General features: G+C 50.7%; 2 protein-coding genes across 15 annotated transcripts in view; both read right to left on the minus strand.

Moving 5' to 3' along the window:
* CLIP4 (CAP-Gly domain containing linker protein family member 4) overlaps positions 1 to 616 on the minus strand; it is a 100,233-nt gene extending 99,617 nt beyond the window's left edge. Inside the window, exon 1 of the mRNA XM_010991279.3 lies at positions 412 to 616. The gene's annotated coding sequence lies outside the window, so the exon portion shown is untranslated. The remainder of the gene's footprint in view (positions 1 to 411) is intronic.
* A 1,021-nt stretch (positions 617 to 1,637) lies between these two features.
* The window catches only part of TOGARAM2 (TOG array regulator of axonemal microtubules 2), a 69,359-nt gene continuing 52,445 nt past the window's right edge, over positions 1,638 to 18,551 (minus strand). For 13 of the 14 annotated variants that reach the window (XM_064494644.1, XM_064494639.1, XM_064494643.1 and 10 more), the window contains 6 exons: positions 15,995 to 16,112; positions 15,520 to 15,614; positions 13,821 to 14,013; positions 12,748 to 12,964; positions 5,870 to 5,956; positions 1,638 to 2,125 (listed from right to left, as the gene is read on the minus strand). In XM_064494644.1, coding sequence (XP_064350714.1) covers positions 1,869 to 2,125; positions 5,870 to 5,956; positions 12,748 to 12,964; positions 13,821 to 14,013; positions 15,520 to 15,614; positions 15,995 to 16,112 — 967 coding nt within the window. In that variant the 3' untranslated portion in view covers positions 1,638 to 1,868. The remainder of the gene's footprint in view (positions 2,126 to 5,869; positions 5,957 to 12,747; positions 12,965 to 13,820; positions 14,014 to 15,519; positions 15,615 to 15,994; positions 16,113 to 18,551) is intronic. The other variant, XM_064494649.1, reaches the window with a different exon arrangement.

Genomic DNA, 18,551 nt, shown 5'->3' on the forward strand with positions numbered 1-18,551 from the left:
CACTTAAGCCTCCTATTAAAAGCCCAAGTCCCAGGATGACTGTGCCATGCCCAACCTCACCCCAGGGCATTGGTAGGGGTGGAGGGGCAGCCTAGTTACAGCCAGTGGCAACACGGCAGGATGGAAAACTGTCTTCCGCAGCCAGACTTTGGAAATAAAGGAGTTGACCTGAAGCTTCCCAGCCTGCTCTGGGCCATACTCCCCAGGAGAGGCTCAGAACAGTGAAGTGGACCTGATGTGGTACCTGGGGTGGGTGACAGTGGAGAGGGGGCCACTGGTGGGCCTGCCAGGAAACTTGCTGGCATGAAGCTGAGCCTCAGGGCCTCACCCTCTAAGTCTGCCCCAGCGTGCTGCTGTGGGCCTTGCCCCCAGGCTGGGACTGCCATGCCGCCCCTGGAGCCTTCACCTTACCTGTGTGTTTGAGGTCATGATCTGAGCTCGAATTCTTCCTGGTCACACCATGGTCAACCTGCACTGGCCCAGAGCAAGGCAGAGCCACTCATACTGTATCTAAAGCCCCAGGCAGGACATGACCTTCTCACTGCCAGGACCTCTCTGGCTGCTCCTCCATCGCCAGCCCCACCTCTCTCAGCTTCCCTGTGTTCTGACCCAGCCCACATCCAACACAGCTCTCTTCAGTTTCGCAGTCCGGCCCAGCTGGAGTAACCTGTGCCATTTCAGAGCTCCCACATGACATCCGCACATAGTCTGGCGCTTCATGCTCCACCCAGTCCTTTCATTTCCGGTCTTTCAAGTGTGAAACCTGGTCTAGTCCTCTTCAGAACTAGCCAGAAAGCCAGCTTCCAGAGAGGGCTTTTCGTAATGCCAGTGTCAAACTCTTCTCTCCTTTTGATACACTGAATAGGTCTCGTTAGAAGGTTCCCACAGGACCAACAGCCACTGCACTGAAGGTTTTGTAAGGCAGAAGCAGGATGCCCCAGAGATGTTGGCTACATTCACCCTAAATCAGGCTTATGACAAATGGGATGGATTTGAATGACCGACTCAGGATCTCTGGGTTCAGGAGGGCTTGTCCAGCTGCTAACAGAGAGGAGCTATGCCCCTAAATAGTCTGCAACATGTGAGAGTATATGCCACACTTTTTCTCCTGAATTCTTCCTCTCAGCATCTGCAGCTTGTTTGGCTATTGTCATGGATTTCTTTCTTTTTTTAATTTTTTATGTGTACAATATTATATTTTGACTTTTGCGTACATTACAGTGAGGTTTAGTTTCTCTTCATCTATACAGCTGAAGCCTTTTATTTATTTCGCCCTCCCCCCACCCTTCCCCTCTGGTAACCACTACTCTGTTCTCTGTATCTGTTTGCTTTTATTTGATTTGTTCATTTTTGTTTGGTTGGTTTTTGCTTTTGATTATATTTTATATTTCACATGAGTGAAAACTTACTGTCTTTCTCTTTCGCCATCTGATTTATTTCACTTAGCATGATACCCTCGAGTTTCATCCATGTTGTCACAGGATTTCATCTTTTTTATGGCTGAGTAGTATTCCACTGTGTGTGTGCGTGATATACATTGCATCTTCTTCCTAGGTTACTTCCATATCACATCTTGTTCTCTTTTTCACAAACCTAGCTATTGGAAAATTCTCTGAGGCTACAAAAGTACAAGATGATAAAACCTTAAAAAAATAAGTAATTCTTTTATTTCTACTTCAAAATATACTATGTACATTTGGAACACTAAGGGAAAGTAGACCAGGAGATTGTTCCATCATAAAAATAAAATAAGATAAAAATAATGATTGCCCATTTCAGATCCATCTTTAATCCAGCTGAAAGGGGTGTGAGCTGCCAGTTGTCCTGCTGTCTGGTGCCTTTCCACTGTCAGTGACCTTGGGGCTGCCTCACGGGGATTCTGCATCTAAGAGTTCTTGGAGCATTTTGAGGACTTGCTTTGGCTGGCCGGCGGCCAGGTCCTGCAGCCGGGAGCCCATCTGTTCCTGAAGGCTCCTGGACAGCCGGCACACCACCACACGCACGTTCCCGCCGTGCCCCAGCAGGACGCCGTTCCCAGTCATGTTGTTAAGGAAGTACCAGAGGACCGGGAGGACATGCCGCTCCACCGCCTGCGGCTTTCGGGGGTACACTGAGGCCACCAACACTGTGAGGATGGAAAGAGGGAGAGTTACTTGAGTCAGGCACCCCCTCCCTCTCCCACTGCCTTCTCTTGGGACATCAGCTCTGTCCCCCCAAAGGCAGGCAACCCAGCAGGGCTGACATCCACTAGACACACATTACCTAGGGCTCACTGCTTGTTTAGGGGCCCACAGAAAGTTTTTTAATTCTTTAAAAATCAGAAGAAAATATGAAGATATCCAGCCTGGTTTATATTCATGTTTCTACCAACCAGTCATAAAATACAATTTTTAACAGTTTTTTTTTTTTTTTTTTTTTTTACGGAGGAAGGGGTATGCAAAGGCAAAAGTGCTCAGGGCCTATGACAGTCATTACTGGTCCCTGCAGCCCAGGGAAGAGGAAAGAGGCAGACATACCTGGATCGCAATCCGGCCTCTGCTACTTACTAGCTGTGTGAGCTTGAGAAAGTCACCCAACCTTTCTGAGCCTGTTCCCTAATGTGTAAATAAGGATAATAATTCTGAACCAACTCTTGAGGTAGTTAGACATTAGGTGGTAAATGAACGAGAAGACATGAGTGATGGTGCGCTTATCCGCATCACCACCTAGAGCGTTCAACAGCGAAAACTTGCACTAGGGAGAGAAGTCAGGATGCTCTCAGAACAGCCAGTGGGAGGTGAGAGCAGCATGGCCTCCCCAGTGTCTTGACGCCAAACCTCACGATAAGCCCAGCAGTAACGCAGGAGGCATGAACGTGCTTTGTAAACTATCAAGCTCTGCACAGACTCTTCATTCCAGTGATGACCCCGCAGATCTGGTTACCCCAGGCCCCCCGCCTTCTCTAAATCCCAGAAAATCCAGACGCAGGCTAAACCTGCTGGCAAGCCCTCCACTCACACAGTAGATGCCGAGTTGCCCCCAGTGTCAAGGCCTCGTCAACAGCTACACCAAGCCGCTTCGGAGGGGCCGCTCAGGCCCTCAGCCTTGGTTGCACTACGTTCATGCTAATAATGCTTGCTTGACAATCAGCGCACTCTGCCTGTCATCTTGCCAAAAGATAAGATGCTGAGAGAAGCACTTGATTTGTTTATGAAGCAAAGAAACTGGCAGGTTCCCTGGGCAGACATATGCCCAGGAAACTAACACTGCCCAAGCTCGAGTCCAGGGCTCAGAGTCTTGCAGCGTGACTCCATTTCATTCTCACCCGAGAGACAGGACACTCATCCATTTCACAGAGGAGGAAACCAACACTCAGGGGTCAGGTAGTTTGGCCAAGACGCCATGGCTAACAAGGGTGGAGGACAGAAGCCAAGCCTACCTTGACTCCAAAGCCCATGCTCTTCCCGCCTGTCACGCCCCAAACTTCTTGGAGTTCCACATTTCAGAGGCTGGCCTGGAGTTTTATTTTTAGTGAAACCCCCTATTTGTTCTTCCTTCATCAGCTTAACTTAATCCAACCCCCCAGGATATTTTGCAGCAGGAGCCCCATGGGGCCCCTCTGACTTCAGAGCCAGGCTGGGACAGCAGGGGACCAGAGAGGAGGACAACTCCCCCGCAGCTCAGCCTGAGTTCCCGCAGTGCCTCTTCCCATGCACTGTGTCCCTCGACCTTCAGGCCAGACCCTCAGGGTTTCTACCCCCCACACTGTGGGCCTCCTCAGGGACTCCCAGGGTCACAGAGACCTCCAAAGTAAAGGCCATCCTCATTCCTGGGAAGGCAGGACCGCTCTCAATGAGCCAACCCAGCCATGTCTTCATAAAGTGGGGTCAAGATGCGACAGTTACATTACCTGTGCTGGAAACAGGCACAGTTAACCCGAAAGCCACCGAGTCAGCCCCAAGGGTGATGGGAGGTGGGCAGCCATAAGGAACCAAAAAACCCCCAATAATCCTGATTATCCACCTATACCGAACAACTACAACTCAAAGGCTTCCTAAATCTCTGCTGAATCTCTCCTGCAGACGGAGGTGAGAACTATCCCAAGCGCCAGACCCAGGCAGGACTCCCTGGACCCAACAACAGGTGTGACCTAGCCTGCCGCACCTTCCAGGCTCTCCCTCCCGCAGCGAGGCGTTTACACCTGGACCCCAGGATGGGCGCTTACTTTCACCATCAGTCCACATTCAGCTGCCTGAGGAGAGAGGGCTGGCTCTCTAGCTGGCAGTGTTGGCATCGGGAGGAAAACCCTATTAAATTTGAGCTTAAAAGGCAGCTAAAGAAATTAGCAAAACATTTACTCCTGTTAAGCTGTGCTATTATTAGTCCACACCTTGAGTCAATTGAAATTTTCTTCCCTGTTCCTGGCTGACAAGGGGTTAACAGAAGAACTATGTAGGAACTCTTGTGCTTGAGATCTCTTGGAAATAGATGGGAAATATTTACAGTAAATGGATACTCACCCGCCTCTGGGGCCCATAAATTACCCATACAAGGACAGGTAAGGGTTTCAACCAGAGAATGCTGATTTTGAGCAACAGAAAAGAGTTTCTTGTCTGGTACCCAGGGTGGTTTCAGTTACATGGCTCTATTCTCATCCCAGGGCACCCACAGCCCAGCACTGTGGCCGCATTATCGTCCCCAGCCCAGCCCGACTCGCCTCACCTGCTTGGAGAAGGCCTGGCACTTGGACTGGAGGTAAGGGGCCACTCCAGGGACACTGAGAGGACTGAACCAGGCCACAGAGGCAAGGCCAAGAGGAGAAGATGGGGCCACAGAGGAGCTGGAATGATGCTGTCAGGCAGGCAACATGCCTGAGCACCCCTCGAGGGCCTAATGCTGTGAGGCCCTGGCTGGGCCAGATGAAACTCAGGCAGGAAAGCTGGGGAGAAGGGAGACAGAGGAGGCGATGCCAGACCAAGCAGGCACCACTCAGGCGGAGAAGAAGCGTGAGAAGGGCTTTGCACGTGGACAGGCAAAGGGGAGAGGATGGGAAATCAGCCGCTGGCACCAAGGAGGCAAAGGCAGGGCCGCCCAGGCACAGAGCACAGTACAGAGGTTGAGGGCTTGGATCTGCAGCCCGGCTCCTGGGGACAAATCCTGGATTATTCACCAAGGGACCCTGGGCACTTAACCTTTCTGAGCTCCGTGTTCCTTATTTCTACAAAAGGGATAACCATGGAACCCATACCCTCCCTTGTGGGGTTGTTATGAGAAGTAAATGATCCAGTGTATATCCTTGTGGTGGGTAAGAGGGCAGAGACTGGAAGGCCAGGCAGTCATGGGCCTTGTGGGCCACTCCAGGGACCCGGGACACCATCCTGGACACTGCTTGGGGTGACATGTTCCATCTGCATTTTAGGGGGGCCCTTGAAAGTCTAGAGAACAAATTGAGTCCTTTTGCCTCCTTCCTAGATGGGACCCTCCTAAGATGGGGGAGGAGGCGTTTTGGCAAGTTCAGTAACCTGCCCAAGATCAGAGCAACAGTGCTGCCCCTGACCTGGCCATGCACCCACAAGGTGGTGTCTACCAGGAGGCATGGCTTTTTCTGATCTATGCAGAGGAACCCTCTGGGCTGGTGGAAGCCCCCTTTGCAAAGAGGAAGAAATGCGCAATAATTCCTTTAAGACTATTTTGGTTACGTACAGACCTGCCTCATTTTGACCAAAAACAAAGATTATCCTCTGGCACTGTGGGAATTACTTTTTAGAAGAAGATTATCAAATTTTTAAAGTGGCCTATGGGGATTATTTGATGATTTTTTGGTCTAAGTGGGTAGTTCAACTGTCAGCCAGGAGAGAACAGAGATCAGCTGGAAGGCTGGGGTGCTCACCAGACAGACGTTCTGTGACATCAAGCACCGCGCGGCCTCTCAGGAAACGCACCCGCCCAGCAAACGCTTGCAGGAGGCCAAGTTTGTCTGGAAGAGATGGAGGGTGTCAGTGGCCAAGGTGCTGCAGCCCAAGCAAAGGCACCAGCTGTTCAAGGTCCCCATGGCACCTGCTCAGGGAAGAGGCCCTTTGGCAGTTGAATTAACTTTTCTAGGTCACAATGGAGCCACTTAAAAAAAGTGAATGTACATGGGGTGTTTGGGGAACAGTGAGTGGCCTGGGATAGTTACATGGGGTCCCAAACAGGCCTGCTCTGCTCCCACAGGTCTGGTTCATATTATCTGAACCATCTGTGCTTCCTCAAAACTGCTATGATCTAATCAATAGGATGTACCCACAGCCAGATGGTGGGTTACTTTCACATTGAAGATTTACTGATATCCTCTGTGTAACAGGCATAGAGCTAAAAGCTAAAAAAGACCTGGTCCTCCTCCACCACCCCCTCAAGAGACTTCTTTGACAAGGAGACAGACACTTGAACGTGAACTCCAACACAGAGTGAGAGGCTCCATGCTCAGGGAACCAAGAGCCTGGGGGTTCTGGAGCAAGAGTGACCAGCATATCTCAGTCTGCCCAGGATCTTCCCCATTTTAGCACGAAAAGCCTCACATCCTTGGCAAACCAGGTTGGTCGGTCACCCTAGCAGGAGCAGAAGCATCCAGCTGGCTCTGGTAGGGTCAGAGCAGGGAAGGCCTGATTGTGGGTAGGGGACATGTATGACCTCCCCCAGCACCCCCACACCCAGCACTCCAGCCACATGGCCCCAGGAGCCCAGCTCTCCTGCTATCCAGCCACACCCATGGGTGAGGCCTGAGGCCCAAGCACTTCCCAGCTTGGATCTTGAAGGAAAATTTATTAAAGATGAACCACTAATGGTGAAATCCCAACAAAAGGGGTGGGGGGTGTTCCAAAGATAGAGAGGTACCCTGGCATTCTTTAGTTGTATTTCTGAAACCAACTCCAGCGGGATCCCACGGCTACTGAATTTAGAAGCTGCTTCTTTCTGCCCATTCTAGCTGATGTCTCCTGGTTTCCCAAACTAGTAAACTGGAAGTCCTGCCTTTCTCACAAAAGACACACAAGGTGAGGACAGTGGCCCTTCACCTGAGAAAGGTGTGCTAACCTAGAAAGTACACAAGGTAGGACCAGTCTCCTTTTGCCCCCAGATCGCCTCTGCCGTGACCCAAGGAGGCACCCAGCTCACTGAGCTCCCCAAGTTTTACAACCACAGCAGGCGCAGCAGAATTCCATGGGAGATGAGGCAAGCAGCAAAATGCATTCCTCAGGGATGTGGCTGTGGTACCTGCCTGCACCTGTCTGGGATGTGAGGGGCATCACCCAGCAAGCCCAAGCAAGTGCGTCCTGGGGTCCCAGGAGGGGACCATCTCAAGGCCAGACTTCCCTTTGCAGAGGACAGAGATTGGAGACCTGCCTGAGGAAGTCTTTCCAGGCAGGGTCCACCTTTTCTGAGTTCCCTCCCTACCTTGGCACAGAGCACCAGCAGCCCCAGAGATGTGCAATTTTAGCTAAGAGCTAATTCCTACTTCCCTTGCTCTACCCCTGAGACCTGTAAGACATACGGAGGAGAAAATGCATGGACACGTAGACATCATGGACATCTCTGCGGCTTGCAAAAGCTCCACCCACAAGGCCAGAGTCTCTAAAATAATTTGTTCTGGGAGATGAAAGAGATGCCAGGCTCTAGAATATTGCAATTAGCAAGAAGTGGTCTCAGGCTGTCCTGGTGAAGCTGTAAATGGGTAAGAAGAGAGTTTTATAACAACATCACCTGCATTCTTGCTTCCAGATGCCTCTGTTGGCCTCACCCATCTCAATAGCCACGAGCTCACCCTGAGAACAAGGACTTCTCCCTCCTTGCTCTCCCCCATCAACACTCAGTCCAGGACATTCTCTGGGCGCAGCTGGACCTCCCACTCCTGGCCACAGACGTGGCCTCCCAGAGCTCAAGAGAAGTGGAGAACTTGGCAAATAATTGAAAATGCACATCCAGCAGACATCTATCCATGCCAGACCATGCTCCCGTGATGCCTGGCACACAACAGTTGCCCACTAAATGCTTATGGAGAACAAGGCAGTGTTAAAGCAGAGACACTAAGTTGGCCCAAACTGGTCTATAAACCCCAGACACCACCCCAAGCAGCTGCCTCTCTGCCTCTGACCCCTTTTATAGTGATGGCTCACCTTTTGGGTCACACCCAGGTTTAATGAGAAGCAGTAAAGGACAGAGGCTAAGGGGTTGGATTCTGGATCTAGACCACCCAGATTTGAATACTGGCTCTTCCACATTTTAGTGTATGACATTGAATAAGTCATGTACCCTCTCGACACCTCAGTTTACCCAACTATAAAATGGGGATAATACTAGTAACTCATAGAGCTGCTGTGATGATTAAATGATTCACATAATGCTTAGGACAGTGTCTTGAGCAGATAATTACTATGTAAGTATCAGCTATTGTTGCTACTATTACTATTATTACCCTAAAATACTCCAACAGCCCAGCAACCTTCATGGAGGAGGGTCCAACTAAGGATGTGGGAATCTAACTTCTGAAAACTTAAAAACCCATGAGCCTAGCCCAGGGTTTTCATAGGCTCCTCTTCTGCACCACAAGGATGCCACGCTGGCCTTGGTGCTGCCCACACAACAGGGGAAGCAAAGCCCTTCAATGTGGAGAAAATAGCCACAGGCTGGCAGCCCAGACACCGTGGCCTCCCTGGGCCTAGCCTCCTCTCTCTACACTGGGGCTGAGGTCAAATGGGCCTCACACCTGTCCCATTCAGCCAAGCCCTGAGGCCACCAGGCCATGCCATCCTCAGGCTACTGGGAAGCAAGAGAAGAGCTTTTAATAAAGCATAAAAAAAATGGTACCACCGTCAGTGGCAGCAGACACTGGAGTCAAACTAGACTCCCGACAACAAGCACAAGGCTCAGTTAAGTTCTATGTCACATGGCCGAATTCTCCATGGCCACCAAAACTAGGTCTCTTCATTGCAGAAAAACTGGGAATGATCCACTGAGACAGAAAAACACAAGCACGTGATGGAACTGTTCAAACTGACTCAAGTGTGTAATTATATGTAAATGCTCATGCCCTGGTTTTTTTTAAAGCAGGATGCAAATTTAAATGTGTAATGTAATCATGATGCCAAACGCAAATATACCCAGAAAAAAATACTTGAAATGAAAAATGCCCGGAGGGGTGGGTGGGGAGGATATAGCTCCGTGGTAGAGGCATGCTTAGCATGCATGAGGTGCTGGGTTCTAACCCCAGTACCTCCATGAAAAAAAAAATTAAAAATGCCAAATATTAATAATGTTTCTTTTAGGAGTTGGGACTGTAAGTGAAGTTTTCTTTCTTTCAAATGCTTCGTATTTTTCATTTTCTCAGTAATTAGTAAGAATGACTTCTACAGTGGTGGAAAATAAACTTTATATTTGTAAGTTAACTAGAAAGACTGTGTAACAGCATGGGAAACTGGGTGGTGTTAAATGAAAGGCACAAAGTCAAAATTGTATTTACATTATGGAAATAGAAGAGACATATTTTTAAGTTGTCAGTATATTAGTGAGGCACCACAGGTGAATTTTTAAGTTTCACTAACAATATAATGTTGGTCACATGATTTACACAAGGTAATGAATTTAAAGTCAGAGCAAAAGAGCAAAAGCAGATCTGAAGCTGCCCATTTTTGAGCTTATCTGTTCTCACCAGTGCTGGCCGGGGGCCGCACTAAATTAAGAGAGGTCCTTTTGGTGCTCAGTCTGAGCAAGACGGGGTGAGCTGTTAGCAGCCTGATGTTTTAATTAGTGAAGTTCCTTCTGTAACTAACCCAGTAACAGAGCCCCAAGCAGAACCAGCCCATCTGCTGTGGAACTGCCTTGATCCCCAGAATAACCCCCCTGAAATCAGAAGGTCTTGGTGCTGAATAGAAAGGATGCCACTCCAGGCTCAGCCCTGAAGGGGCCCTAAAGCTGGCAATGATAAAGGGTAGTGGTCAGGAAGCAGGGCTCCCCCACATCTTCTTTTTGACTGTCCCCCAAAGGGGACATGGGCAGAAACTCTGCTGTGTCAGCCTACTTGCCACCACCCCGCTCACCCCAGGGGAAACCAAGGAACTAGAAGAGACATGGTGGCAGATGAGGTAACTTGATCACCGAATTCCAGAATCGAGAGGGGTCTTGGGAGGTCACCTAAGAAAGACCAATCTCCAAGTCTGGCTGTGTGATCTGGACTTTGTGCCAGAAGACAGCCTTCCCTGTCTGTGTCCTTGATCCCTTGGCCCCCATTGAGCAGGAAACAAGCAGTAACAGGCTGTGAATGTCCGTACTTAAGTATTTCACAGCACTTCACAGCCCCTCTGCAGCCTGGAGCCCAGAGTGTCTCATAAGGTGTGAGAAGCCGGCTTGGGAGAAAGTTTCCCTCTGCACAGAGGGCTCCACGCCAGTTCCAGGAGAGGCCCTGGGGTGCTAAGGGTCAACTAGAGCCACCGGGCTCAGCCTGGGTGATCAGGGAGGAAGATGTACGCCCCTTCCCTTCTGTCACACCTGCACCAGTCTCTGCTTCCACCTCCCAATCCCCTGGGACAGTGGGAAGTTTCATTACTTGCATCCATTTTTTTTTTCCCTCTGCAGAGGGGCTTAGACCATGCCAGGCAGTAGAGGACCATTCCCTGGGAGACCTTGGTTCCACTCCTGGTACTCCCTGGCAGTGATAAATTCTTGCTGGTAGCCTAAATCCCTCCAGCTCTGACCTTTGTGGGTATGGAAGTCAGCTTATTACTTCGCAGTTAAGAATACTTCCAAAACCAGTGTTGCTGGTTGGGCTAAGAGGGTACAGCTCACAGCAAAGCCCACAGCCACACCTGCTCCAAATGACCTGGAGACAAGACCCTGGGCTTCACGCTTCGGGCCCCATGGGAGCCTTGTGCCAGTAGACTAGTGGGCTCCATCCATCCCTTTGAGTCCAACCCCATGCCCATTCAAGGCTAGCACTGACCTAAGGGTTAGAGAGGAGGATGGTGCCCCTCATGCCTCCATTCTCTTGCACAAGACCCTCCGGCTGATGGACCAGAGGGAGCATCATCAGCCATCCCCAAGGAGACCCTGTCCCAGGAGGAAAGGAGGACTATAGGCAACTCCCTGGACCCTGCAACCTGCCTCAAGGTGTGGTCAGATCACAAAAGCAGGCAATCCCCAGGCCCCCTTTCTGGGGTCCAGCCCTGGTGGGCACAGCAGGGCCCCAAGTAGAGGGGACCTGAGTCTTGTGAGTGCATGAGACACCAGCTTCTGCAGCCCAAAGCTCCAGAGCCTCAGCCTGCTCAAGGAGGCCGGCTCTTCCCCGGAGGGGGAAGAGTTAAAAGCTCTTCTCCCCAGACAAGGGTGCTCAGCCTCTTCAAACAGCTAAAGCCTGTTTGGCTTGGTGCAGGTTTTCCCAATAAATCCAGGGCCCACAGTGATTTACCAAGAGCCTTAGTTATTGGCAACAGCAATCTCACTTACCCAGAGTGGCGCTGAGAACAAGCTATAATTTAGAGCTGGATTTATTTTGTTTGTTCTACAGCAACAAACTCAGCAATTCATAAATTCTCTCTGAGATGAAGAGAGGAAATTGACAATATTTATGATCTTGGGAGGCAGAGAAGGGCCTGACCAGGCCTTTGATTTGTAACTGAAACTTCTCCGGGAGACTCCAGCCAAGGACACAGCTGCTGTCCCAGCCCTGGGGAGCTGGGCTCAGCCCAGGGTGCGGGATGGGGAGGAGGGGTGGGTGTGCCAGGCAGTGCTTCCAGCCTCAGCATTGGGATGCTCTGTGGGTTGCTCTGTGCTCATCAGGACACACAGCAACAACGTAAACAGCCGTTCTCAGGTCACAGGCTTCCTCACATCAAGGCAAGACTAGTTTGTGAAAACTTATGAATCTACTGGTCTGGACGTAAGTCTATCATAGACTATGTTCTCACACACCTGAGTTTTCGAACATGCACTTCAGTCTGTGTACAAGATACACCAAATATCACCTTCTAATCATCTATGAAAGGAGTGGAGAACAGAATGCACCAAAATTGCCACCTACTGTTCAAGAATCAAGATGTGATATTGCAAAGCACATAAGGAACAGAGAAGCTCTTGCCTTTCCGGATGTCTCTGCCATAGCTCCCTCCTTTTTGCTCTTTTCATTCCTCCCCCAACCCCTCCATCCTCACTGTCCACTCATCACCCCAAATCCCTCCCATCTCAAACCCTGGCACCAGTCTTCCTCAAAGACAACCTTCATTCATTCCAAGCTCAGAAAGCCAATGGGATCCCATATCAGACAATCACCTGGGTCTACCCACCTGTCAACTCTGTCCTCTCCAACAGGCTTGCCCAACTGTCTCATCAGCATCCTGCCTGGTCCCCACACAAGCCACATCCCCTGCTACCATCTCACAGCTAAAAAAATGTGACAACTCTTCCTGACGCCTTCTTGGTAGTCCTGACCTGTTTTCCCATCAATGCCCTATTGGCTCACTCACTGTGGTGTTATGTGACCCAAGGTGGTCATTTCTATCACGTGTATCATAAGGAGGCAAGACCAGAACATCTCCACAGCTCCTCCACTTCTAGCAGTCTAAGACCCCCAGGGGGACATGACATGGAATAGCCTGCCAACCAAGAGCCCCTGCCTTAGGCAGCCCCTGGGGAAATGTTTGGCCTGAGAGCTAAACCAGTGCTGTTCTCTGCTCTGCTGATTCCCAGAACTGGGGAGGGTACCAGCTGCCTACCAAAGCCAAGTGGGGGCTGTGGGAGGCTCACCCAGACTCTCAATCATTGCATCCAGCACCATCACAGCGGCGGCATAAACCACCGAGTTCTTGGAGTTGAGGTTGTCTGCAACAGCGATGATGATGGAGAGCAGCATGGGGTGTAAGCTGTCTCTCAGCAGGGGGACCATCTTGGCAAGGGACTCTAGCGCCAACTGGTTTACTTTCTTGTTAGAATCCTGAAGCCTTGGGGTGAAAGCAGCGAAGACCTATTGAGGGAACAGAAACCAAGGGCCAGTGGGAACCCAGGCTGGGCAGGAGTTCCACAGCCCAAACAATAGCCCTCGGCAGAGATTCCTCCTGCATCCCTGACTAGTCATCCAACCCATGCCAGAACATCCCCAGTGACCAAGAGAGCACCACTCAAAGGGGAGGGGGACGGGAGCGGGAAACCATTGTATGCTGAGTACTCGCTCAGTGCAAAGCATCTAGGGCACCTTGTTAGGTACTCTGCACTCGCTCGAGGAGTGATCTTAACCCATGAAGCATGAGTTTTCATCCTCAGTTTACAATTAAAAACCAAACAAAACAAAAACTGAGGCTGAATGAGCCCAGTTCACACAGCTAGTAAGAAACTTCAAGCCTGTGTCTTAACCCTGCTATGTGGCTTGACTGTCCAGCAGCCTGACTCCCAGAAGGAGCAGACATCTGCTCTCATTTCCAGCCTGTGAAAGGCTTGTGTCTACTCCAGACCCACCCACCCAGCCATCCTGGCCCAGTTGCCTGGCCAACAACACGCCCTACCCTCAAAACCTCAAGTGCATGGCTAGATCAGGAGCAGCCCGCAGCCACAGCACACTCTACCTCTGCCCTCCTCCCTGTAAATCTGCTGGAAGGATGAAAGATGCCCAGAACATCTCTGTGTGGTCCCAAGGCACCCAGCAGGAGGCTGTAACCTTGACCTCTAGGCCAGTTCCAGTTGGTCTTACGGTATTACCCTGGCAACTAGATAGAAAGGGCTTTTCAGGCTCCCCTTACCCTGAGGAATCTGGCACAGTGCCTAACCCTGTTCTGGGTTTTCCAAATTGAAGGGAGGAGATGGGGCAGGGCTGGGGCAGCACTCACCTGGACCAGGTTGGTGGTGATGAGCTCAGGCTTGGCCTTACAGTGCTCAAGGAGCTGCCCCACGCCTTCCATCCGAGACTGGTAGTCCTTGGCCTCCAGCAGCCGCGTCAGGTCCCGCAGCTGCCCCACCATCTCCAAGCCCCCCCGCATGGAGGAGCGCAGCCCTGTCAGCCGTGGGCCATTGGAGCTGAGCCTATATGGAAGGAGGTCTGACCTGGGCGGCCCCTGGGGATGAATACACCTCCTGTCCCATGCACATCCCCTCCCCTCAAAGACAGGTGGGGATGAAACAAGAGATTCACCTGCTGCTTAGTCTACCCCCACCTGCTGCTAGGGGACAAGGCTTTGGGAACTCTGGAAATGACTTTTCCTCAGGGGGCAACAATACCTAGAGCCAAGAGCACCAACCCCCTGTCAGGGGCAGGGCTCTCTCTTCCTGCCTTTTTTTTTTTTTTTTTTCAGAAGCTATGTTAAGAATGGGGCTGGGGGAGCTTGAAGTGAGGGGTTAGAAGTCCATGAGAGGAAGACTGGTACTCATTTAATCCAAGAGAGGGGAAGATCTTTCCAGGATCCTCTATCCTGACGCCTGGTTGCCTAGGCCCTGCTCACACTGCCCCGGTAACTAGGGAAAGGTTAAGGAGCCCTGTTCTCTTCCACTGGGATCGCATGCCCATCGTTCTCCCCTGGCCGGCAGCTTCACCCAGAGCATTATCCCCGACCCCCAGTCCAGAGCCTGGGTCTCTGAGCCTGAGCCATACACCTGGGTCGCACCCACAGGAGCACATCATTCATTCTGTCATTCATCCCTGCAGTCCACGCTCTTTGCCTACTGAGCGCTAAGAGCTGTGCTGGACACACAGAACAATGAGACGAGAGACGCAGTCTTCACCCTGAGGTGCCCACTGAGGGAGACAGAGGACTGGAGAATGGGGCAACCTGTCCACCCAGAGGAGAGGGGGACAGAATGTCAGAGAGGCTTCTGGGAGAAGGTGACAGGTGAGTGAAATCTTGTAGAACAAATAGGCATGTTCTAGGTGCAGAAGGCACAGCATGAGCAAAGGCACAGGAAGGAGAGAGACAGCGAGGGGCGGGGAACAGGAGCTGCTGCGGTCTGGCTGGGAGAGCGTGCATGGGAGAGAGCAGGGTGGAAGAGGTGGGCAGGGGCTTCCCTGGGGGTCCCGCTAAGGAGTCCAGATGTGGTCCTCCTGGGGCATTGCAGAAGGGGGTTAAGTTTTAGGCACAGGAGTGACTGTCAGATTCCTGCTGGGTTTCCGGCTCCTAGCACCCGCACTTTAGCCCGTTGGCCCAGTCCTTCTCATGTGCTTTGGTTCCACCTCTGCCTCTAAATTAGCCATAGGCTGGCCACTCCGATGGTGAACGGGTCTGCTGAGTGAGTTAACAGAGAAACGCTGAGCTCACCTGACCAATAACCCGTCCCACTGGAACTGCACCTACACAGTCGAGACTGCAGGAACCCACTTCTACTGGCGGATGCTCCTGAGCCTGGGATTTGTGCTCCCCGAGACTTGGGCAGGGAAACCCATCCTGTAAATTCACCCAGGAGTCCTGCTGCCCCAGCTAGGTCTCAGTCGCAGCCCAGATGCACACCCCCTCCCAGAGCCACCTCGGCCTGGGCCAAGCAGAGCGCCGCCGTCAGCAGCTGCGGATGTGGAGCCCGGAGAGACAAGGGCTACTGTACCCGGCCTCGCTGGGCAGCCCGCTCTCACACACCACCAGGCTCCTCGACACCTTGCGACCTTTGGCAGATGGAAGCTCACCACCATCTTCTATTCCCTTGAAAAATACACACAGAACATGAGCCAGAAGGGGTGGCCCTCTGGTGGACTGCAGACCCTCCAGTCTAGACCGTAGCAGGAGAAATAACCCCTTCCACCTGGGAGAGCTTCAGAGGACACAGCGGAGCCTTCCGGAGCACTGGCAGTTAAGCCAGGGGTCAAGATCCCCATTTAAAAGATGGAGGCACAGTGGCCCAGGGAGGCGCAGGAGACACGGGCAGTGGGAGGCAGAACCAGGCACAGGGGAAGGAGATTCCACCTGTCAGAGTCATGGAGGAAGCTAAAGCCTCTGGAGTGCACTCCCCGCTTCCCTGACTGGCTGCCAGGCTCTGCTCTGATCCCCACCCCAGACCAGCTCGCACCTCACAGCTGGCTCACCCGCTGTTTAATAGCCGTCATGACCTTCCGCAAGTCGTGGGATGGGAGGGACTGCTTCAGAAACGCATCAAACTTTGTGTTTGACATCAAGATATTCACCATCTTCCGGCCATAAAACCTGCCATAGGAGAAAAGCAGGATGAAAAAACAGCCACAGAAATGCAGTGTAAAGTTGCTTCATAGCTTTATATGATTTTTCTAATTACAGTGGGAGAATTTTCAATACTTTTTCTAATTGTGACAGTAATCCCCACCTAGTTAAAAACTAGATTTATAAAAGAATAAACATCAACCATAAACCCATCACCAAAAGCAAACCTCTATTAAATTTTTACATATTTTCTTACAGTCTTTTTTCCCAAGCATTTACATTTTAGATGACATCAGAATGTATATACAACTTTTACCAACTTTTTTCACTTGATCATTAATCATATTCCCATGGCATCCCTTTTAATGGCTCAATAATATTCTGTTTGATGGCTATACCAAAGTGTACTTAATTTTCTTCTAGCATGAAACATGTAGAAGTCTGAGGAAGGGTGCAGTGGGGCAGTATTGGAGAAAGTGGTCAACTCTACCCGATAAACATTGGTGGTCAGGAGAGGGAATCAAGGAGGCCTTCATTGGAGAGGTGACTTTGGGTTAGGACTCAAAAGATGAGTAGGAGTTCACAAGTGAGATGGGATTAAGGACTGAAGGAGGATAGTCATTCCAGGGACCATAAGACGGTCTGACAGGTCTGCAGGTGTGTGGCGGGGGAAGAACAGGCAGGGCCTGTTCCCAGGAGGAGAGCAGGCTGGAGAAGAAGGCAGGACCCCACTTCGGGAGGCATGAAGGAGGTGGGCTTTCAGCTGCAGGCAGTGGGCAGCAGAGGAGCGACCAGACTTGCACTTTAGTCAGAATGTCTCAGACAGCAGCGTGGAGGACGGATCCCGGGGACAAGGCCGGGGGCCGGGAGACCTGTCAGGAGGCTGTGTGATAGCCCAGCAAGAGATGTTGAAGGCCTGACGTAAAGCAGTAGGGATGGGGTCAGTAGGCATGATCAGATTCAAGAGCTGCTAGGGAAGACGAAACTGCCGGACTTGGAAGCTGATTGGAGGCGGAGCTCAAAGCATCTAGAATTATCAGATTTCACTCAACCTTCATTGATTGTAAAATGCACCATTAATTTATTTTCCACTAAGGAAAACCAGAAAAAGACACTGGCGATTTCCACTGCCTTCAGTGACACGGCCCTGTCCTTCCTTCCTTAGGTCAAGTAAAGTGCTTGACAGTTGCTTTGTAAGAAACTGTGGCATTTTGGTCATTCCTTCAATGACGAATGTTTGCATTAACATCTAATTTATGTCCCATCACTCCATTTCCATGCCTTTTCTCACACATTAACTCTTCATTTCAATGCCAAATAATAGTGTAATATTTCTAAGACATTTCATACCATGATGAAACTCAACAATTCTCCACAGTGACTTCTTAAAATAAATATAAAAGGCTAACCAGCAGAGAAGGGCTCATAGTGTAATTCCTACAAAGCAAACGGTAATTCAAAGGTTTATCCTATGAGCAACAATGATCAAGCTTGCAATTGTGTAGATAGTAAAAACCCAAGTCATAACTGCTGCCTGGCCAACAGCAACTGTGAGACGCCTAGGATTCTAAGATACTAAAATGTGGGTCAAAAAATGTGTGTCTTAGAATCAGTGAAGTATGAAATTCCCCATTTTGCATCTTGGATGACTCAGTAAATCACAGTGAGGGAACACAGTCAGAGACGCAGGCTTCTGGAGAAGGCAATGAGTTCACTTAGGGACAGTTTGCACTAAGATGACAATGGGACATCTGGGTGGTGGGTCCTATGGAGGCATCCAAGAGATTGGACTTATAGAAGGATTGGCTGGGAGGAAGACATTGGGAAGCATCAGAGTTTGATGTGACTGGGGCCACAGGAAGTGATGACACCTTTCAGAGAAACCTGCAAGAGGGTAACAAGGACTGAAGACACTCCTGCAGCCACGGGCATCCAGGGAGCAGGTGGGGGAGAAATGCACAGAGGGACAAAGAGAACCACGGGGTGTGCTGCCATGGAAACCGGAAGCACAGGGTTCCAGGAAGGGAAATGAAGGGCAGTCAGTGTCATCCAATGAGAGAGAAAGGTCAGAATGGAGAGGAGCTTAGATCTGGAGAGAGATTAGATCTTGACACCCATCTCCCTCAACCATTAAGAACAAACCAATCACAACCTTCTACTTCCCTCACAATATGCCTCATTTCAGTAAATGGCACTGTCATTCACTCAGTTGTTCCAGTTTAAAAACCTAAGCAGTATCTTTGATTCCTCTTTGAAATCCTCACCACCCACCTGCTATGGGCTTTGCCTTCAAACTACACCCCCCCCCCCCCCCCGCTGCCAGCCTCCGGCAAGGCTCACCCGGACTGAGGGGTAGCCATCTGCCTGGCATCCCTCCTCCATCCTGGCCCCTCCCCCACCATCAATCCTCCAGTGAGTGGTCAGAGATTTTTTTTTTTTAATCAAAAGGCTAGCAAACATGAAGAA

The sequence above is a fragment of the Camelus dromedarius genome, chromosome 15 (assembly GCF_036321535.1).
Source record: "Camelus dromedarius isolate mCamDro1 chromosome 15, mCamDro1.pat, whole genome shotgun sequence".
Classification (NCBI taxonomy): Eukaryota; Metazoa; Chordata; class Mammalia; order Artiodactyla; family Camelidae; genus Camelus; species Camelus dromedarius.